General features: G+C 37.3%; 2 protein-coding genes and 1 pseudogene across 4 annotated transcripts; 2 read left to right on the forward strand and 1 right to left on the reverse strand.

Annotated features, from left to right (window-relative positions):
- The first annotated feature begins 997 nt into the window (after positions 1-997).
- On the forward strand, positions 998-10711 carry LOC143851528 (transcription factor ILR3-like). 3 transcript variants are annotated; one of them, XM_077360988.1, is made up of 6 exons: positions 998-1202; positions 1275-1397; positions 4445-4501; positions 7485-7562; positions 7708-7882; positions 10280-10711. In XM_077360988.1, the coding sequence occupies exons 1-6, from the start codon at positions 1195-1197 to the stop codon at positions 10532-10534; spliced, it is 696 nt and encodes a 231-aa protein (XP_077217103.1). In that variant the 5' UTR covers positions 998-1194; the 3' UTR covers positions 10535-10711. The 3 variants fall into 3 exon arrangements, with proteins under 3 accessions (XP_077217103.1, XP_077217104.1, XP_077217105.1); XM_077360989.1 differs by having other exon boundaries at positions 7708-7870; XM_077360990.1 differs by having other exon boundaries at positions 998-1178.
- Positions 10712-11489: 778 nt separating this feature from the next.
- LOC143851529 (PRA1 family protein A1-like) lies at positions 11490-18126 on the forward strand. The gene is made up of 8 exons (XM_077360991.1): positions 11490-11935; positions 12745-12785; positions 12869-12947; positions 15324-15410; positions 15489-15577; positions 15702-15773; positions 15960-16093; positions 17752-18126. The coding sequence occupies exons 1-7, from the start codon at positions 11778-11780 to the stop codon at positions 16061-16063; spliced, it is 630 nt and encodes a 209-aa protein (XP_077217106.1). The 5' UTR covers positions 11490-11777; the 3' UTR covers positions 16064-16093; positions 17752-18126.
- Positions 18127-20122: 1996 nt separating this feature from the next.
- LOC143850034 (cytosolic sulfotransferase 12 pseudogene) lies at positions 20123-22662 on the reverse strand (annotated as a pseudogene).
- Positions 22663-22847: the final 185 nt, after the last annotated feature.

The following is a 22847-nucleotide window of genomic DNA, read 5'->3' on the forward strand; positions in this document are numbered from 1 at the left end:
CTTATATGCGCTCGAGGGCCCAAACACATGGATCCCACATTTTTTGTGGTGATCCAAACCATTCATTTGCAAGCCCCCATCAAAGATAGGGTGTGTGCAAAAAATCAGCTCCATTGGATCATCCTAACTCCAAAAGTAGAGGAAAAAAATGGGCAGATTTGTGGCAAAATGGTGTCTGTCCATTTTGCCCTCCGCTTTTGGAGGAGTTAGGATGATCCTATGGAGCTGATTTTTTGTACACACCCTTTCTATATAAGAGTCTTTCAAATGAATGCTTTGGATCATCCTAACAATGTGGGCCCACATGAGTTTTGTGCCCTCGAGCACATATAAGCTATATGGGCCGGAGCGCACAATTATATTCCTCTAAAATTTTATCATTTACAAAATATAACAGGTGCAAAGTTGGAAAGTTGGCCGAAAAAACATGGCATTTTAAACATGTCTTAAACGTCTTGCTGAAAAAAACTTCTTATGATAAAAGTTTTTAAGAGGAATGCTAGATTTACAGGTGCCCTTGCAAAATAAGGAGCAAAAGACGCCCCTAATGGTAAAAAAACCATTAGAGATGGTTATGATTGCAAATCTGTGCCATCTTTTATGATATTCGACCAATGGGGATGGGCGCCCTTTGCCCCTATTTTGCAAGGGCGCCTGTCAATCTAGCATTCCTCAAGCTTTAAACGTAAAACAAGTTTGCTAACTATGGGCCCAACCCAACCCAACCCGGGAAGGCAAACCTAACCCGAGCCGAGTTCGGGTTAAATCCGATTGGGTCCGACCCAAGTTGCACCCCTTAAATGGATCATGTATGTCTGACTTTGTACTGTGTGTGGCTCAATAACATAAAAATAAAAGGGAAGTGATATCCCCCCCTGAAGGATAAAATCCCTTCCTTTAACGTTATCCGTTAAGTTTAAGGGAAAAGAAAAACGTTACAGGGGATGAATTTATCCTCAAGCACTGAACCATTGTCACAGAAACCGTCCAAAGGGGGTGGGCGGGGGGGATATCATATCCCAGATAAAAAATTCTGGACCCAGTTGGGAAACGAGATCATTTTGTGTGTGAAAACGTCATAATCATAGCTTCTGTTTTAGCATGACGTGATCTCATTCGCTCGTTTTTACTTTTTCTAAAGACCCAATCTCTCAATCTGGGAAAGTTATATTATTTTGGTTTGAGTTCTAGCCCATGTACATGTAAATCTCTCGATTCATTGAACTGGGTTCTTTGCATTTCAACCATCTCTTGTTTGATTTGTTGAATTCTAGGGTCATGGGTTCTGCCCAGAACGGTGGTTGGATTCTAGATTACAATTTCAATCTCATGGATGATGTACAAGCTGCTGATTTTTTATGGGCTCCTCAGCTTATCAATGATCAAACGGTTGGAAGGTAATTTGTTTTGTTTCTATCTTAATTTCAAGTTTGTTGACTTTGATTTTTATTTGTTTTTTCTGAATTGGGTTTCTGTGAGTTTGTTTTGTTTTGGTCAATTTATCTTAATTTGAAGTTTGTTTAATTGGTTTTTTATTTATGTTTCTGAATTGGGTTTCTGTGGTTTTCAGAGGTCTGCATTATGTTGCTAGGGTTATGAGTTTGAGATGAGTAGGAAGGACTCTAAGCTGATTTTTTTAATGTTGTATTGACCCTTTTTTATGTGAGTGTCTATATTGTTTCAAGTGATTGGTTAGGAATTATTATGGGTTCTGTTTATTTTTATGGAACAATTTTTTTTCTCTTGATTTATTGATTTCCGTGATTCTCCCTTTCTTGTTTTGGCCCCTTTATGCTTCTTTTCAGAGTCTCAAGATTCTTTAGTTAGTTTGTTTTTCTCTTGATTGGTTAACTTGGATTGAATTCCCGTCCTGAACTTTGCAGCTGGACATCCTAGATGCTTGGAAATTATGGTCAGCTCCTACTGGGTTCTATTAGAACTTAGGAGGGCTGTTTATGTATCCATCGAAGTCCTTTAGATTTTGAAAGAATTAAAATTTTTTTTGTTGACCTTCCCTATGATTATGTTTGTAAAACATTTCTCTCCACATTAAGATTTTTTTTTTCTATTAAGAACTACATCTTTTTATGTTGATCTCCACTATTATTACATTTGTAAAACATTCCTCTTCATATTTAGATTCTTTTCTGTTTGTAAATTCTGAGTACCGGATTAACAAATATTAGAGTCTGGCTTCACTTAAACATTTTTGCTGATAAGTTTGAGACTTAACTGATCTAGAAGGATTTTTCAGTAGAGTCTGGCTGGAGGAACGGGTAATTTTATTCCCGTACACAGATGTGGGACAGTTCAGTGGCCCGAGTAATGGCTTTGACATAAGTTTTAACAGTCTGAACCTCCCAATCCTTAGCTAAATCCTACTCTCCTTGGATAATCTGACAATTCTCTACATATTGTTTCCTTTGTCAGCACATTGTACAACATTTAGGGTCCCTCAATAATCCACTTAGAAGCCCTATTGTTGACGCACTATGAATAACTAAGTGATGCGGCGCAAATCCATAGATTCTTTGAACCAAAATTTGACAGGGGAGGATAGAAAGGAGTTTTTATGAATTTTGTTAACTCTTTTTGAGCTTTCAGAATACTTTTCTTGGGTTTTTGAAAGTCCCTGCTTTGGGAGAAGATGGGGCTGTTTGAAGCTTCCAACATTTATACTTTGAATTGAGTGGAAGTAAGACTGAATTATGATCATAATTAAACTGCTTGGGATATAAAGTAATATTCTTAAAGCAGATTGGGAGTGTTATCTTTGGAAGTTTATGTTGTTGTTATAAAAGAATTCTAGCTTGTTTAGGACCATCGTAGAAGTGCTTTGAAGTTAAGAAAGTATATAGGGAAGGTCTAGAATGTTTTTGTCCAAGAGGAAAATGTTTCACAAGTGGGAAAAGGCTATCGATATGATTTAGCACTCTCTTGGGAGAGTTTTTGATTAATCAGGTATTTGAAGTTTATTCAAGGAGTTTCACTCTTTTCCATGTTGTCTTCTCTTTGAGGCAACACCATATCCTACTCTTATTCTTTTCTTTGATTAAGGTGTGTACTTGGTTTTGTTTTGGGTTTAAAGTTAGTTTGAAACTTGTGGTATTCCTTTTTTTGCACCATTTAGGCCCATCCCAACGCTTTGGTTATGGTCATAATAGAATCCATCTCACAAAGCGTGTCTGATATAATCCCACTTGAGTCTTTGGAGTAGGTTGCCTTGAGTAAGGCCATCAAACTTTAGTTTAAGCTCAACATTTGGCAGATTTCCTTGAGTAAGTTTGCAAAAGGCTGATGGATTGACGACTAGGCATGACATCTTTCAACTTGCAAGCATATTTTCATAATAGCAGTTAAAGAAAAACACCTAATTTAGCAAGAGTAAAGGCAGTTCGTCTACTTACTCTGCAGTTGTCACATAGTGAAGTTTTGCGTGGAATTTTCCAACTCATATTGAAAGACCAACATAAAACTTGCACACCCATTAAGAGAAGTGTGCACGATTCGTTTAAAATAGTCTCGTCCACTAAGCTGGAAGGGGGAAACTGTTAGGATGTGGGAGATTAGTGTTGAAGGGGGTCAGCCATAGGTATCCTTTTAGTTGCATCCTTCATTGTGGAACTAAGCACGCTCTGGCCTGTGATTCCCAAGGCCTTTTACAAATAAACAAGGGACCCGATTTTTGTCTCCTACAAGGTTATGCAGAAAGACTTGGTTGAAAAGATCTTTTAGAGCTACCAAACCCAAACCACTGCATCTCAAACTCGCCAATTTGGATTGGAGATCTTATTAACATCTCCTATGACAAAACAAACTCTATAAAATCTTTGCTCAGCATGACCTTTTGCACCTTGGTAATAGTCAACTAACTTACTGGCCTTACATGTCTCTTGTTTGTTTTTTTTTTTTTTTGAAAAGTAACCTTACATGTCTCTTGAAATTGTTGCCCTAAAAGAACTTCCTTGCTCAATTGCTCCAAGGGTAGAGTCAAAATCGGATGTGCCTCCCATCCTCCAGCCTTAACCCCCTAAACCATATTTTGAAGATGGTTCTCTTACTAATCAAAGGCAGAAACTTCCTCTTCCACCTTGTGGGCCCTCCCTAACATCCTTCTCTCTTAAAATGGTGAATCCTTATCGTGCACTAACAACCTCGCTTTATTGAAACCCATATCTAGAGTTTCTCCTAACTTGAACTTCCATATCTTGCTCTACCACCATCTTATCTATTTCATTTAAGTTTTGGCTTACTCTTGAAGGCCTTTGGTATGAAGAAAATTGTCTGATGCATGTTATTTAATTGATATTCTACATCTACAAGAGACTTTATAAGTGACACATATACCACAGATACTTCCTTCTCTTTTATAAGTAACTATGCTGCCAGAATATATTATTCTCATCGAAATATCATATTATGATTTTTAAGTGTTTATCTGCAGCGTGAGTGTTGGGTGTGACATTTCAAGCAAGGACAAGCAAGCATTCTCAAATAAAAGGTGTCATATCTACTTTAATTTTCATTAAATTTAGTAGAATTATTATTTTATCAATAAACTCCCTTTCCTGCTTTCCAAGTTGATGGAATAAAAACTAGAAGAAATGACGTTATTTATCATTTTTATATGCATTATTTCTTTCTTTCCATATGTTCACCCTATGTTCATTTTTTTGAACAAGTGATATACTAATCTAAGAAGGTCTGAGACAAAAATGAGAACTTAATCTAATACAATCTTACAGAATTCGCATGTAATGCCACACAACAGGATCCTACAACTACAAGACACTCCACTATTAGCTAAGAAGTTAGCCTTAGGAGACTGTAAATAACCACTTAAATCCCCTAAAACAACCCATATAACCCTATGGCTACGCCCATGGGTTTTTGGTTTACAATTTCAATTGTTTGAACTTGGGTTCCCTTAAGATTCCTAGGAGGTGCTTTATGAATTGAAACAAAGTCCACAATGGAAGGTAATGCCACACAACAGGATCCTACAACTACAAGACACTCCACTATTAGCTAATAAGTTAGCCTTAGGAGACTGTAAATAACCACTTAAATCCCCTAAAACAACCCATATAACCCTATGGCTACCCCCATGGGTTTTTGGTTTACAGTTTCAATTGTTTGAACTTGGGTTCCCTTATGATTCTTAGGAGGTGCTTTATGAATTGAAACAAAGTCCACAATGGAAGGACTTTTCCAGCTAACTTAAAATGTTGATTATTTTATTTTCTCAACATGTGTTTCTGCTTCTACCATTTCAAACTGCCTTCTGTCTTCGTGACTATCAGGAATATCCCCATTCATAGGTCTGAGATCCGCATTTATGAATTGAAAAGTCTGAATGATTAACTCCGCAATAAGTTGTTAGAATCAATAGTTGTTAATAATAATGATGTCAAAGTAAGTAATTCTTGAAACCATTTTCGTGATTCCTTTATCAATCCTTAGATACTCGAAGAAGTGTGAGATTGTCTCTTTTTGCTCCAGCTGATAAAACTTGTTGTTTGGGACGATTCATAGGTCCGAGAGCAAGAACCATGTTGTGGTGGAAAGATCAAGTGTTGAGGCTGAATACAAGGCTATTGCACATGCCACTTGTGAGCTTTTGTGGCTTAAGATACTCTTCACAGAGATGGGAATTGGAGTGGACAGTCCTATGAATCTTTATTGTGAAGTAGTTATTCACATTATCTCTAATCCAATTTTTCATGAGAGAGAGGTCCACTTCCACTTTGTTAAGGAGAAGGCGGAAACTAAGACCATTAAAGTTCTTTATGTCAGGTCAGAAGATCAGACTGCCGACATTATTACCAAAAGATGTTTCCTCATATTCATTTTCAAAATATTCTTTGCAATCTGGACATGTTCGACATTCATGCGCCAGCTTGAGGGAAGAATCATTCTTGCCATGAAGAATCTATTGATAAATTTACGATTTTGTAAGAAGAGCCCATGAGGGAAAAATCATTCTGGCCACGGAGAATCTATTGATAAATTTGGGATTTTGTTAGAGAATTTTGTGCAGTGTTGATCCAAGACCTTTTTAGGAATTGGCCAATACTTACTGGGGCAGGGATTTAATAATAGTGTATACTGTATAGCTACTTGGAGATCACCACCAAACTCGATCAAGCTCAATTTTGATGGAGTTCCCTTCGGAAACCAAGCTTGTTGGAGTGGGGTGTGTCTTAAGGAATGATAAAGGGTAGGTTCTTAAGGCGTTTTATGGATCAATTGGCTTGTCAGACACAAGGAAGCCGAAGGGAGAGCATTAGCTACCGGCCTTTGATTTTTCTTTGACGAGATTGGAGGGAAGCTTTGGGTTGAGGGGAGTCTCCGTTTTTTTTTTTTTTTGAATGGTGGTTGAGGGTAGTTTCTCTACTAAAATATTGTGGACAATGCATACCCCATCTTACCCTAGGTCTTTGGAGATTAGAGCACATCACAGTAAAATCCTAGATGTAGATTGAAATGCTGATATGTCATTTTTGCGTTTTTTGAAAGATGTGAACAAAGTGGCTTACTGTGTTGCGTTTTCGGAAAATTTCGGTTTCGGTCCGAAATTTCGGATTTCGGTCGAAATTTAAAACCATGGGCACTACCATGTTTTAATAATTGCAGACTCATCATGTCTTTTCTTTTTTAATTTGCTTAGACCTTTTTGGAGCAGTAATAACCTTTTACAGCTGTTCAGATAATAAAAGAAAAAAATTGATTTGGTGCAATTACCAAACCATGGTAGCCCCAACATCTGTAGCCTTCTATTATTGCTATGATTCTTTCTAAAACTCATTATAATGTTTCCAAATGATAGGAAAATCAAATTAATAAAATATGTTCCGTGTTTGTTTACCATTTTAGATATTTACAAATTTCAATATTATGTTTTATGAACAAAAGGACTGAAAACAAGAACTGCTCTTGTCCTTAACTTCAATTTCTTTGGTTCAAACTTTGATTCAATATGTCTTAAAAGTATGCAGTCTGGTAATATATCAACAATTAATGGTAGAATTTGATGTTCTATAAAAATAATTCTTGACCTCAGTGGTCGATTGTATTTATCATTTTTTCATCAGAAACAAATTGCTGAATACATACCTTTTCTGACTGTTCACTCATTGGATGCATATCAGGATTTGGTCCTTTTAAATTTTACAGTAGTGAATACTGGATTTATTGATACCTTTTATCACTTAGTAGTTTTGAGACATAAGTAATCAGACAATAATGCCCTTGCATCTGCCAGTTGCTATGTTTTTCTTTTCTTTTCTTTTCTTTTTTCTTTAAAAAAAAAAAATAATAACGGGAAGAATCTCGTAGAAAAAAAAATACAAGAGAGCGACCGATATGATCAACCAGGATATAAGCAAACACCTCTAGTCACCATGTTTTTATAGGCACTTTTACAGATAGTTGCTTTTAACTATCCAATGATTGTCTGATTATTTTAATTCTCTGTTATACAGAGCTCGTGTGGAGTCATGTGCTGGCCCAGGAACTAAAGCTTGCCGTGAAAAACTTCGAAGAGACAAGCTCAATGATAGGCATGGATGTGTTTGTGCATGCATGCATGCATGGATAGATGAATACATGAGGACATGCATGCTCACATCTGTTTATTTTCCCAGTTTTTTTCTTTATGCACCAGAAATTAATTGCATAACTGATGGGTGATTTCTTTATTTTCAGGTTTGTGGAGTTATGTTCTGTTTTGGAACCTGGGAGGCCTCCAAAAACTGACAAAGTCGTTATTCTGAGTGATGCGGTTCGTCTTTTGAACCAGTTACGTATGGAAGCACAGAAGCTTAAAGAAACAAATGAAACACTTCAAGATTCGATAAAGAACCTCAAGGTCACTATCCCGGTAGCTTGTGCTGTATACCATTTTGCTTTGTTACTAAGCTTGGTTTTCAAGATTTGTTTTACATGACTTACAATCTTAAGATTTTCCTTTCTAAGGTGCGACTAATTTTTGTTGGATCTGTTTGTTTCCCTGGAAATCTTATCTAATCAGCAGTGTTACCTAGACACATGACAGGGGTGGCAAGTGCCAAAGTGTCTGGCATGGCTAATTTTAAAACTCAAGACGTGTACACGTCATACAGTAATAGTAAAGGAGTAGTATAAAGTCAAACAGAAAAAAAGTAAGGAAAAAGAAAAATTCTGAAAATATCATTTCAATTTCAATCATTATCAATTAAAAAAATTCAAACTAATAAATATTCATCTTATTCTACTATGTCGACTCAACTCAACTCAACTCAACACAAAAAACCCTTTGTCCCAAACTAGTTGGGGTAGGCTAAATGAATCCTTTAGAAAAATTTCATGAAGAAGGTGAAAGAAATCTACCCGGCTCTAATCCTGGCTCTAGTTGGGTTCTTCTACGTGGATCATTTTCTTCCATTCTATCCTATCGAAGGTCATGTTCTCTGTTATGTTCCTAACTATCAAGTCTTTCCTCACTGTTTCTTCCATTCTGTCCTATTCAAGGTCACGTTCTCTGTTATTTTACTATGTCGACGCATACATGCCTGGGAGTGTTGTGTCATGTCGTGAAGTACTATAGTCTCCCCAAGTGTTAGCAGGAAAAAAAACGAGAAGTAGAAGTGTCCCGGTATTACATCTAATCCGAGAAAGACAATGTTTCTGTGCCTTTATTTTTCTTAATCCTGGGTCACATTTCCTGCAAGAAAGCATAGTGTCTTTGTTTTTCTGTAGCTTTTCTTTTGAAGGAGTTACACAATGAATCAGTGGCATCTAATACACACACTGTGTATTTGTAGTGTGCGTAAATATTTGACTTATGTGTATGCATTCTTTCCTTCAAGTTGCATAATCCTTGAACCCTCAAATCACAGGTCATGTTTATTTTTTGTTTTTCTTGTCCTGTCTGTGTCCTAATCTGTTATTTTCTCTCCTATTCCGTTACTAACTTTTCTCTGTTTAGGCTTGAGAAATATGGCTTGTGTTTTGACACTTGTATATTTTGTAGTATTAAAGTGACCAAATAAATTCATAACAGACCCCTTTTAGGCACTCCTGAGTCCTGACAGGCATCAGACACCTCATTGGTTCCTGTATTCGATTTTGGACATATTTGTGGCATGGGGTAAATGTCCAGTTAGTAACAAAGATGGGATTCCTTATAGAATTATTCAGTTTGTGGTTCTATGGGGATTGTGGAACGAAACAAATATCAGAGTCCTCCTCGAAATTGGTGATGGAAAGTAGGTAGTTATTATCAAATGGGTTTTAGTTGGAGAGGAACTTCGAGGGATTAAAGGGAGAGTTCTTTGTAAATGATAAGAAATTGCTTGGAATTCTTTTAAAATGGACAAGGTTGTTGCCAGATGGATTCGTGGAAGCCATTTGTCACTAATATGATCGAGTTGGATTTTCACGAAAGCACTTGTAGAGCACAGGTTCTGCAGTACTGGATGCTTGTTCAAGAATAACATAGAAGAGTTATTGAAGGTATTTTTCAGGACAACCAGTACTTAGAATTCTAATGTTGCAGACGTTCATGCGCTTCTCATGGGGCTCCACATCTTTAAATCAAAATTTTTTTATTTTTTATTTTTTTTGAAAGATGACTTTATTAATTGGTGTAAAGGGGACAAGACGTCCCCCTTACCCAGAAATTACAACGGCCATATCATGCAATACCGCTAAGATGATGCATTTAGCATCTCCAGATAACCTGGATCTACAAAAGTGAACATCTCATGCAATAATACACCGGCTTTCGCAAGCTCATCCGCCTTCACATTTGCAGATCTTCTCCTCTGTTCAATAACGGGCTTCACCGCCTACACCTAGTCTTTAAATCAAATTTATCAATAACCCATTGACTCTTATTGTTTGGACATTTAGATTGAGCTTAGCCCCTTGGGGATTAGTGATTAACATTTAGAAAATTGTGACTTTGGTAGAGTTTTATCCCAAGTTCATGCATATCCCTTGTACTAAAATGATGTGGCTGACTCTGTTGCTAGAGCATTAGATAGGAATGCGTTGAATGTTCCCATTTGTTGCGGGGTGCATCTCTTCCTTACTCAGGAGACTTGCCCCCCTTTTCTGTAATTTTTCATTTAATATTTATCACCCTTATCCTCCTCTTTGTCAAGAAAATCAGGAAAAAAAAATGCAATTAACACGAACGACAGATACTCATCTGTCGTTTAATCGTTTTGATGTACCTGGATATCACAGTGTATACATATTTGTGCATGACTTGGTCTACTTCCGGGACTTGCAGGCGGAAAAGATGGAACTGCGGGACGAGAAAGTAAAGCTTAAGGCTGAAAAGGAGAAGATGGAGAAAATATTGAAAGGCATGAGTGTTCCCTCTCCTTTCATGCCTCACCCTGCTGCATTCCAGGCTGCGGCTTTTGCCGCCAACAACAAGACCACCCCATATTCGAATTACCCCCCAATGGCAATGTGGCAATGGTTGCCCCCAGCGTCTTTGGATACCTCTCAAGATCATGTGCTCAGGCCTCCTGTTGCTTAGGCTTTTGATAATCGCCTTTCTTCACTTAAATTTCATGTCACTATTCGCTGTCTGCCTATATTTATGTTGTGTGATAGAACAATGCTGGTTACTGTTTTTCTTGTATCAATGGATGTAATGCTCAATAGAGTGAATGCTAATTATGTTTGTTTTCGAGTAATTTGGGTTGTTTTTGTTTATCATGAAGCAAATGGAACTGTTGAAATCCAACACTCTGATCATGTTTTGCAGTATCATTGGTAACCGACACGGAACATTTCCGTTGTATAGCTTGATACTAATTAAATAACAATCTAGGAGTGGTTGACTGGTAAGAGGTTTTAGAAAGATGATTGAATTGAACTTTCAGCATTGCACATCACTGAGAAACTATTGGGTTGATTTCTGGTTGATTCAAGAATCCCAGTTGGGTTTCAACATGATTCGCCTTATGGAAGTGTGGTACTGTTAGTGTAAGAAGTCATATAATTTTCTCTAAACAGTGAAAGGAAGAAATTATAGAAAAAAAAAAAAAAAATCTTAAAAAGAAATTTCTCCCAGAAATGTTTTTCTTCAATCCAAAAAGGAAGTTATGTTTGGCAAAAATGAAATTTGTTTTCCTTAAAATGATTTATCCAAGGTTTGCCAACCCATGTTAGGGTAAACACTATGTTAATGAAAGATTTAGATGAAATAACTTTTACCAAAATGAAGCCATTAACAAGCCTTGTAATTTCAGGATTTTTTTTCCCATAAATTATTTTCTCATTTGTCCTGAGAAAAGAAAAGGACAGCTCCAGGAATGATTTTTTCCCTAGTCTTACGGAAATATTTTTTCTGGAAAAGAAAAAGACAGCTATAAAATCAAACACCTCCCTACCCTAGAGATTCCATTGATCACTAGGATGGAGGGCCAAGGCCCAAAACCCAATGAGACCTACATATATATAGGTGGGGACCACCATTTTACACGGGGTTACTGCCATTATTAACGTCCAACGTGACTCGTGAATTTGATAGGCACCGTCTTATTCTTCTCTTGGCTCCTTCTTCCCAGATAAATTAGATAAGTAAAGAAGAGAAGATCATCAGAATCGAAATTCCCGTTGTGATTAAAGAGATTAAGAAAAAGAAGATCATCGAAATCGAAATTCCTCTCTGTGATTTTACTTTCTAGACTATCATTCAGTCTTAATTTTTTTTTCTAGGGCAAGACCAAGGAACAAACAATCGCCTAGGGTTTTGCAGAGAGAGAGAGAGAGAGATGGATTGGGGAAACGTAACGGCAGAAGATCTGTTGGATGCCCTTCGAGAAGTAGAGTGGTCCTCTCCTCCTCGCCCTCTCACCGAATTCTTCTCTAAATTCACCATCCCAAGATCCTATTCTAAATGGAACAGTCGCCTCAAATGCAATCTCTACTAGTAAGATTTTTTTTCTCAATTCCTTTTTACTTCCACCTTTTTGTAGGTTTATTAGCCGATTAGAAACCCCCTTAATTCTCATATGTATTCTCTACTAGTAAGATATTTTCTCAATTCTTTTCCTTCCGTCTGTTGTTTATAAGGTTAGTTAGCCGATTAGAAACCCTAATTCTAATATGCAATCTTTACTAGTAAGATGTTTTCTCAATTCTTTTCCTTCCGCCTGTCTATAAGGCTAATTAGCCGATTAGAAACCCTAATTCTCAGATTCTGACTGCTGCTCTTCTCATTTTCCTATTTATTTTTGGTTTCTTGTTGGGGTTTTAGAAGAATTGTGGTATTCTGTACATTTTCAAAAAAAAATAAAAAATAAAAATTGTGGTATTCTGTACTATATTTCACAATTCTTTTCCTTCTCCCTGTTTATATGGTTAATTAGCTGATTAGAAACCCTAATTCTCATATTCTGGCCGTATATTTTCTCTATTCTTTTCCTTACACCTGTTTATAAGGTTGATTAGCCTATTAGAAACCCTAATTCTCATATTCCGACGGCTGGCCTTCACCCTAATCTTCAAATTCTGACTGAAGCTCTTCTCATTTTCCTATTTATTTTTGGTTTCTTGTTCAGATTTTAGCAGAATATTGGTAGTCTTGTGAGATTTTTTACATGTTTTTTTTTTTTGGATTTTCTCATCTCCATGTCTTGTAGATTGGTTTTATTTGCCGATATTTTTGTTTGCTGAGTTCTAATTTCCGTATGCCGACGGATCAGCTTTTATTCACTCGGATTCGTTGTGTGTTTGCAGCTATCGGACGAACTATTTCATCATGATTGTCTTCATTCTCGGTCAGTGTCTTCTTCTCTCTCTAGCAAATGTTATATGAATGGATTGGGATTCTGACTACTTTGTTGGGTTTTGTGTACTGTAGGAATGGGATTTATTCGGAAGCCACTTGCTATTGTCGCAGCTCTTTTAACAGCTCTGAGTATTGCTTTCCTTAATGATAGGTAAACTGTCTTACCCTTTTATAGATAGGTTTCTTTGTGACATTATTTTGGCTGAATATACCATACGGATGTGTGGTATTGTTAGTTGATGAAGTCCCTGATGCATTTGATGCAATTCTATATTATTATTGGATGCTTCTCGTTAAAAGAGATGTTCAGTTCAAATGGTTTCGAATCTTCCTGTACATTTGAGTTCCTTGTTATTTGATGATCCTCTGAGAAGAAGCATTCTCAGTCAACAATGGAAATGACAATTAATGGATGATAAATTTAATTATTCTGGAATGAAACTGATTTTTTGGAATAAAGTATCAAAATGCTATGATTTTTGGACATGGACATGAGTGTCGCATGTCGACACTGACACGGAGTGTCGGACACAGCAAACCCCCAACATTTGGAAACGGGGACACGGCTAAAATAGAAAGTATTTATAATCATAATTTGTCAATATGGATTCGTATGTTGAGTTTAGACACGGATATGAGTTGTATGACATGGAAGCATCTAAAAATCTAGAAATGGTGACACATACATACAAATAAAATTATTGATTATTACACAAATACGTGTCCATAAGCCCACATTAACTCTAACACTCCTAGCAATAGGTTTAAAAGTGTCCATACGGCCACAACGTGCGTGCGATCTCCCATGTTGTCTGACTCATCCAACTTGTTCATTCTATAGGACCTAACATAGGTAGGGTGTCCCTAAGAAATCATCTCCATCGGATCATGGTATGTGTTGATTTTTGGAGTTTTAGAATGGACGGCTAGAAAGTGGGCTTCTACAGATCGAGTATGGACACTGTTCTATATATATAGGGGACAAAAGCTCAAGCTCATGAAGTGCCCCCCCCCCCTCTCTCTCTCTCTCTCTATATATATATATATATATATATATTTTTTTTTGTGGAGTTTTGGTACACACCCTATCCATATAAAGGCCTTCGAATGCTTTGGATCACCCCAAAAAATGTGGGACCCATGTATTTGTGGCACTCTAGCTCATATAAGCTATATGAGCTCAAGCTCACGAACAGAGAGAGAGAGAGAGAGAGAGAGAGAGAGAGAGAGAGAGAGAGAGAGAGAGAGAGAGAGAGAGAGAGAGAGAGAGAGAGAGACTTAGTAAAATTCGAAAAAAAAAGAATCAACATGTATATGAAATTCATAACATGTTGGACTATTTTTTTCAGGTCAAATTCTTGTCACTTTAAACAATATCCATGTTTTAGTTACCTTACAGTCTGAGTACATGAGCCTAGGAGACACTCCACATTTTTTCATGTTTACGTAATAGCCTCCTATGATTTTAAACCATAGTGACCACATGTCTTCGAAGGTAAACATGTATCATAGGAGGGTTTTTATGCAAACATGACAAAATGTGGGATTCTTATTAGAATAAAGATTGACAAACATGTCTTCTGCTGTTAGAGAAACAGTTTCTCAAACAGCAGAAACATGGGCAGCGAAAACTCCTGCAGGTGTGCCTCATGCATTTCCAAGCCTCTCCTTAATTGTGACTCTATTGTTTGAAAAAATTCCCATGTTGAATGCTGATATCGAATGCCTGACAATATAATTAGTGTAACAAACGTTACTATATTTCGTCTTTTTATTTATTTGTTTTATTATTTTCTGAAGTAAGCTCTGAACAAATCGATGACCCTAATGTTTCTTTTGTTTTTTATTTACTAATTTATAGTTTTAGTGTATTTATAATATTTAGATATGATTTAATATATTCTATGTGTGCACGAACTAATATACTCTTGGCATCCTACGTTATTTGTTTTTTGTTTACTTGATTGAAGAATTACTATCCTTCCTTTCTGTGCAAATTTTGTCTTTATACTGGAACGAACTAATGTCTTCTAGTAATGTATTTTTCAATACTAGCTTTCAAAAACAAAAAAAGTATTTTTCAATACTATGTTATAACTGTACAGTTGTGTCGACCTTCACTGATATCTTCGGGTAATGTATTTTTCAATACAATCATATTACTGTACAGTTGTGTCAACCTTTCATTCTTTTATAGGTTTGCCATATTGACACTGATATATTGTCTATCTCTGGTACATAAATAATATTGCTAAACATATAAATAGAATAACATGCTTCCTTTCTCCATTTCCTATGGACATGATATTCTGATTAATTTTTTTTTGAATGGTCATAATATTCTGATTCATGCTTTTCCATTTTGCTTTTCTCTGGTATCCGCAATTTCTAGCTCCAATCTTTCTCTCTGCCATCAGGACGTGTTTTCTTCTACATTGTTCCTTGTGGATGAGTGACTTAAGTCTGTAAATATAATTGCTAGCAACAGTTTGGCATTATATATTATTTCTGAAGATTTGAGTTACAGCTTTGCAGTTACTTTTAACGAGAAGGTAACAAGAACTGTGAGACAGTTTTCTCCACATTTAGCTGCGAAAATGCGGGCCCCTATAACGTAAGAGCTGTTACCTCCTTTTATTTTACTCATGATTATATTATTAGCAGAAATTGATTAGAGCATCATTATTTGCAGGCCTGTTATTCGTGGGCGTCCATCGGCGAAAAAGGCAATTCATATATGTGGGCGGCCTCGTTGGATGTTTGTCTTGATATTCTCAGCAGGTATCAGAGCTCTTTGAGAATGCTGTTTCCATAACAGAAATTGGGACAAAGCTTTAATCCGTTAGAGCAGAAAAAATATAGATTGATCATCATTGCCTGATCTATGCTTGTTTTCTTTCTGTAGCCAGTTGTATCCTGTGGTTCACCTCCTGTGGTCTCCTTGTTGTCCTATGGGCATTTGTCATCGGTCTTCTTGGTAAATACCGTACCCAGCTTATTTTTGAATTATTCCACTTTTTTTCCTCAACTATTGTGATGTGAGGGATTGAGCCTCCAGCTCAATGGTCAAGGCTTTGTTCTTCAACCTCGAGGTCGGAGGTTCGATCCGAGCTTACCTACCGGAAAAAACTATTGTGATGTGTTCTTTGTATTTTTTTTTCAGCAACCGTTCTTCATGCAAGCTTTAGAACACCTAATCTGAAAGCTCGTCTGAACACATTTCGTGAGGAGTTTCGTGACGTGTGGCGAAATTATAGTGAGCTGTGATGCCATATATTCCTGTGGAGTTTGTCCAATGTAAGTAATTCTAGACCGTCTCATTATCTATAGTTGTTTTTTTTTTTTTTTGAATAGTTTCATTATCTTTAGTTTGAAGAGAAGTGTTTAGAAACCATAGATTCATTTTTTTGAGACACTTTCATTTTCTTCATCTAGTTCTCGTCAGATAATTAAGTGATTGCATAAGATGTTCTCTCATTTTGGAAGTCAATTTTTATTTTGTGGCCATAGTTGCTTATAATGGATATATTATAACTTTTTTATTCTAAACTTGCTTTGGCAATTGAGATGGTAGCATCTGTAAAACAATTTTGTGCAACAATGTAAGTGCCGAGGACCATCTACGACCAACACCTTATTCTCTACAATCTCCTTCAACCTTAGATCTCCTCTTCACAACTTCGAATCTCAGTTTTCATAAATACTGAGTGGGGACTGTTGTTATAGTCCTTTTGGGAAGATGGGTCATTCCTTATGGCCCCCTATGCGATTACTTAGCATACATGGCAAGAGAGGAACAGAAGAATCTTTGACGACAAAGAAAGATGTTTCAACATAATATTGTCAGATATCAAGGTTGATATGGTGACATGGGCTAAATCGGAGGATGTCATTTCCTCATACACGGCGGATATAATCCGCAGCTGGCGGTCGATCATATGAGAAAGAGGTATCGAAAGCCCAAGCACCACCACCCCTCCCCCCCCCCCCCCCCCCCCCCCCCCCCCCCCCCGCCCGCCCACACACACACACACACACACAAAATGCACGCGCACACACCCAAAAAAAAAAAAAACCATCGGATGGCAGAAAGTTAACTTTGATTGTAGTGCCAAAAAAACTGGGATCTGCAGGGATCAGAGGGCTTATCCGTGACTCAATTGGCCACTTTGATGTCTTACTCCGTTCGAATTGGCATGTGCAATTCTAACGAAGCGGAGGCTAGAGCCCTGTTGTGGGGTCTAAGGTAAGGTTCAATGCGCACTTATCTGAACCATTGCTAGTCGAGGGCTACTCCTCTAACGTGATAGGGTGTGGGCAAGCTGCCTGGCATCCGGTCCTTGGAAATTGACAAGCGTCATCACGGATATTCAAGATTGTTGCATGACCATTTGTCCCCGTTTCTTTCACATGCTCTGATCTGAACGAGGAAGCGGATAAACTTGCCAAAGCAAGACTGGACAACTTGGAGATGGAGGTGATGTCAGGAAGCATCGAGTAGCGGCTGGTATTGTTGCTGTAGGTGCGACACTGGGTTGTACACTGATTTTAATCAAATTGGCGGACATCTTGTACCCAGTACCGGGGATAAATCAGCTGTGTATTGAATGTTGGAAATTAATGAAGTTACCTTTAAAAAACAAGCTCATCTCCTTTCATTTGCTGCTTTGGCTTCCCACCTATTCTAAAAAATCAGCCTGCACAGTGATGAAGAATATTGGTATGTGCAATGGATTAATTTGATGTTGAATATGTTGCACATGGTGCTTCCCACCTTTATCAAGACCTGGGCATTACGTGTTGATATAAAGTCCTATTGGTTTAGCTAGCTGTGGTTTCTACTTTTAAATTTAATTTTTTATGTACGCGAAGTGTTCTAGTATTACCTGCATTGATTTTTTTTTTTTTTGGGTAACTGAACGCCCTGGGTTTCATGTCTTTGGGTTTTTGCACAGGGCGACTACTGTTAAGCCTCTGCATGGTGTTCTTCCTTCTGCTGGTCTCAGAAGGCTGCTACTCTGCACAGAGACTGCTTTGTAAATTCTTAGTAGTTTCTCTAATTTCTATAAAACTGTTTTGCTCCGGTATCCCATTTAATCTTATGAAGCGTTTTGCAATAAAGCTAAATCTTGGAGTGGACTATTCAATTGCTTTACTGGCAGAGGTGCTCTTCAATCACACTAGAAATGACATGATATATGTGGCAATGATCTTACTAAGCCAATAATCTAAAACTGCATCTTGTAATAAAGTATATGATCGTATTCTATGGCTGCATTGCTCATCTACAGTGGGCCCCATCTTTTCTTCTTCTTCAGGTTATCTTGCAATTTTGAACCACACCATTGTTTCTCACATGAATACAAGGGGAAATGATATCAGAACAACAACCATGTTTTAATAATTGCACGGTCTCAGCTTTTCTTTTCTTTTTAAAATTTAAATTGGCTTGTGAGAGAGCCTTTTGGCAACTGTAATAGCCTGTTAACAGCTCTTTAAATAATAAAAGACAAGGGTTAATCCAAATATCAAACCATGGTTGTGCCGATATCATTAACCAGAGCCAGCATCTGTAAAAAAATAATAATGGAAAAATAAATTGCTACTTTTTTATTTGAAGAATCTCGATTTGCCTTCATAATATTTGAAACTTGGTAGTTGAGGAAAATCTCTCATTTTTTTTTACCATATTCGTGCTGTTAAATTTCATATCTCTATTGGATCTTGGAAATATATTTTCATTTCCGGACATCTGATGCCAAATGCTATAGAAGGAAAAGGAATAAAATTTCTAATATGGGTTTGATCACCCACACCATAAAAACGAATAGAAGAAAAGAAAAGTGAAGTTTTCTTATTAAATATCTCAATGTATTGACTACCCATCATGTCCAAAATCTCTTTAAATAGAGTTCCTTGCTTAGCCTTTAAGCAAAGTAACTTTCTATAAATAAAAAATTACCAAGGATGAAAGGTCGAATTATAAACTTTTGTCAAATTAAGATACTCCTAGACAAGAAAATTGAACAAAAAAATAAACTATTTCTAAATTATAAACTCAAAAAATAAAAAAAAATCATAACAAAAAACATAGAGAGAGTTTCTATTTTCCATCAGAAAAGTAGTCAATAGGAAGTCAAAGAGGGTTTAGTGCCCCATTTGCAAATAAAATCAACTTTAAATTTCTGATGGAACGTGATATATTTGCCCCCCTTTTCTTCCCCAGGACACCCCTTCTAGTGTATTTATGATTAGGGTTGCAACTTGGGACCCGAAAATACCATGGGTCGGGTTTAGAAATCATGGGTCTTGGGTAGGGTCGGGTTCTAGAGTGAAAAACCCGACTCAATCTTGGGTAGGGTCGGGTTTAAAGAAAAAAAAATCTGAAACCCAACCTGACTCGTATCAGTGTACTGTTACTTTCTTAAATATCTCTTGAATAACATTGCAATTTTTTTCCAATGTATTTATATAATTGCCTAGTGCTCAGTTCTATTTGATGCTCGGTAAAATCCCTGAAGTTGCCATTTGAATTGTGAAAAGTTAAGTGAAAAAAAGGCTACACATGGTAGAGAGAATTTGTCCTCATTCGTTCACTACTATGCTCACTTCCCTACTCATGTGGTTGTTATGCTGATGATAGTGTCATCTGGATGCTAATGATCTAATCACTTAGAAACCTAAGCTCGTCAAACTCAATGAAGTATGTTTCTGCATCAACAAATATTTGCCAGAATTATATGTTCAGTTGTAAGCACACTTTTTTATTTTATCATGCCAGGGCATTCTTCAAATAAATTTAAAACAATGCGTCAGCGTGAAAAAACCCGACCGACCCGACCGAGAATTATCATGGATAGGGTCGGGTTTGGGAATCCTGGGTTTTCCAAAAAAACCCAACCTGAGATATTTCTCAGGTAGGGTAGGGTTCTCCAAAACCCGACCCGAGTTGCAGCCCTATTTATGACTACTCTTTGTAGGTTTCTCCTAATTCTCCATATTGTTAGTTTTCTAAAGGCTTTTAATTGGAATCTAATAATCGATTTGCGGCCTACAATCGCTTGTCAAAATCTAAAACGAATTGGGCCTTTGTGTGATTTTGAGTGCAATAATCGGTTTTGACACACAATCGGTTGTCAAAATCTACTACTGTTGCCCTTCACAGTGACATCCTCGACAAGCCAAAGCTTTGGTGATCACTGCCGGAAAATGTAACTGCAACCAAGAATTATATAGTACCAATTCAAAGGAAAAGAACAAGATAGCTTGAATATCGTTCATCTTTAGAAAAATGTAACAACCTACAATAATAGATTTTAAAAGTCTCAATCAAAGAAAACTGTTATATCTTAAAGAAGAAGATAGCCCAATTTCAATTTCACAAAACTAAGTGAAATTGAAACACTACATATGATGATGAAGAAACTCCACAACCACTTTATTTCTTGAGCAGCAGAAAAAGATCGGCCAACATAATGGCTAGTAGGAGATCATAACACTAATGATACTTAGATGGTGAGACCAGTACCATAGAACTTTTTTTCGGTAATCTGATCTAAGAGCTCTATCATCTCCAGTGACAGATGATTCACCGAATCTCCAACCTCACCTTGCCTAAAGTAGATGCTGCTATCTATACTCTGAAAGACTTTTCCTGTCTTGTTCACTTCCAAATTGCTCAAATTCTTAAAACTACATAGCTTTGATATTTCCTCTACCACCATTTCCCTCTCTTCCTCTGCGGAGAAAGGACACCCCAAGAACTCAGCCAAACTCTTCAAATGCAATGTTGGGTCTTTTTTCATTTCATCATAGTTTAAGAACAGGACCCTCTCAGGCCTTTCCAAGCTCTCCTTCCAATACCCCAAAACATGATCCCAAAAGGGACCAAATATAGAAACACCATTGCAAAACAACTCAAGGGCCTCTTGCAAAGAAAGTGATGGTCCTAGACTCTTGGGTCTAACCTTGTTCGCGAAATGCCACATGGAAATGAAGGTATCTCTAGGATTCCTGCATAAATAAACCATACGACATTTCGAATTGATTACGGATTCGGGCAACGCGGGACAAGGCATGTGTGTTGCCAAGAGCCTTGGGGAAGGAATATTGATAAGTTCAGAAATGCGATTTTCTGTGATGTATTCAAACACGAAGAAAGGGACGAGATCATGTGGGTTTTTATTGAGCAAAGGATGCTGATTGAGAGGGTAACAAGTTCGATTCACCACAGAGAAAACGAGCGCCTTCAACCAAGTGGTGCCTGATTTGGGAGTGGTGATGAGTAATACATCACTATCTTGGGCTTGAAAATGTTCTCTACATAACAATGTTCCATGTAAGTACTTTGGAGGATACCAGAAACCTCGGTATTGGTAGACATAAGGATTGAACCACCCATTCCCTCTTGGAAGGGAGGAGACTATTTCTTTCTCTTCTTTGGTTGTTGTTTCAATTTCCAAGTCTAGGGAGGAATTTTGAGATGTGGCCAGGGAGAGAAGATCGGAGTGGAGGGCTCTTGATCAAGCTATCAATGGTGTTCTCAATATAATTTTGAGAACTTGGATGCATAGCTACATAGTTTTATACTACACTTCTAGGGATTTAATTAAAAAGTCCATCTACAAATCTATTGCTTTTTAATTAAAGCATCTTTTATGAAAATTAGTTGTTTTTAAGATTCTTGTATTGAAACTTAATGTAAACTCTAAATAAATTGGAGGCTGAAGGGAGCCCTTGCAAACATCAAGTGAAAGGGCTCCCCTATTGGCTGGAAGCCACCATCCATCATTAGTAATGATTTCTAGCCAATGGGGGAGCCCTTTCACTTGATTTTTGCAAGGGCTCCCTTCAGTCTAGCATTCCTCATAAAGTTGTTATGCAGTCTTAAAATGAATATAAAACTTCTAATTCAAATATGCAATGGGTTTTCTGATTTCACTTGTCGACCTATCTTTGGTGGTTATGTGGATGACAACTTGGTCTTCCCTATTTATTTATTTGGGATAATTACATTTACACCCCCTCTAGTTTCTGACACATCCACTTCAACCCCTATAGTTTAAAAAGTGACAAAGACATCCCCTCTAGTTTCGTTTCGTTTAAGGTTTGCCCAATCAGCTGAAGGTTCGTCCATAGATTGAAGGGTTAGGATGATCCGATGGAGCTGATTTTTTGGGCACACCCTATCTATGTCAGGACCCATCAAATGAACGCTTTGGATCATCCAAGCGTTTGGTAACACTTTGGATTCGGGTATGGGCCCACATTATTTGGATGATCCAAAGCGTTCATTTGATGGGTCCTGACATAGATAGGGTGTGCCCAAAAAATCAGCTCCATCGGATCATCCTAACCCTTCAATCTATGGACGAACCTTCAGCTGAGGGGGGCAAACCTTAAACAAAACGAAACTAGAGGGGATGTCTTTGTCACTTTTTAAACTACAGGGGTTGGAGTGGATGTGTCAGAAACTAGAGGGGGTGTAAATGTAATTATCCCTTTAATTTGATTGACATTAAATATCCTCATGTTGCCCATGGCAACATACTTTTCTATTCATATAATATACTATAATATAGAGGAATGCTAAACTGAATGGCATGCTTGGGAAGACCAGACACAAGGTTACCCCTCTTGAATAGTCATTGACTTTTATAGTTTTCAGTGCCATTAATACATTATAATATAACATGGTTGGAGAGCTTTACATTTAAAAAGTTTAAATGACCTAGGGCCACTCGTGACAACAAATACTTTCTAACAGCAACCGACAGTCTTCTATCTGTACCGGCCTTTGGATAAGATTGATTTAGGATTTGGGACTTGGCAAGGATTTTGTAATGTTTTGAATAGCAGAGGGCCATTTACATGACGCCCATGTGTTAATATTATATAAAATTAAGAGGAATGCTAAATTCACAGGCGGCCTTACAAATAAAGGGGCAAAGGGCGCCCCTATTCCCATTTAAGACAGTTATGATCTTAATTTTTCGGTGCCTTCTTAAATGGGATTTGACCAATAGGGACGCCCTTTGTCCCTTTATTTGGA

Source organism: Tasmannia lanceolata, unplaced genomic scaffold, assembly GCF_043159265.1.
Source record: "Tasmannia lanceolata isolate RefF3 unplaced genomic scaffold, GAP_Taslan_0.1 ptg000018l, whole genome shotgun sequence".
NCBI classification, from domain to species: Eukaryota; Viridiplantae; Streptophyta; class Magnoliopsida; order Canellales; family Winteraceae; genus Tasmannia; species Tasmannia lanceolata.

Bases quoted from the DNA above. Each gene is read 5' to 3' on its own strand.
- LOC143851528 (XM_077360988.1), top strand. The intron at 7,563-7,707 runs GCATGGATGTGT...CTTTATTTTCAG, and splicing joins AGAGACAAGCTCAATGATAG to GTTTGTGGAGTTATGTTCTG. The intron at 7,883-10,279 runs GTAGCTTGTGCT...CGGGACTTGCAG, and splicing joins ACCTCAAGGTCACTATCCCG to GCGGAAAAGATGGAACTGCG.
- LOC143851529 (XM_077360991.1), top strand. From the start codon at position 11,778: ATGGATTGGGGAAACGTAACGGCAGAAGATCTGTTGGATGCCCTTCGA. The intron at 12,948-15,323 runs GTAAACTGTCTT...TTTGAGTTACAG, and splicing joins ATTGCTTTCCTTAATGATAG to CTTTGCAGTTACTTTTAACG. The intron at 15,411-15,488 runs GTAAGAGCTGTT...CATTATTTGCAG, and splicing joins AAAATGCGGGCCCCTATAAC to GCCTGTTATTCGTGGGCGTC.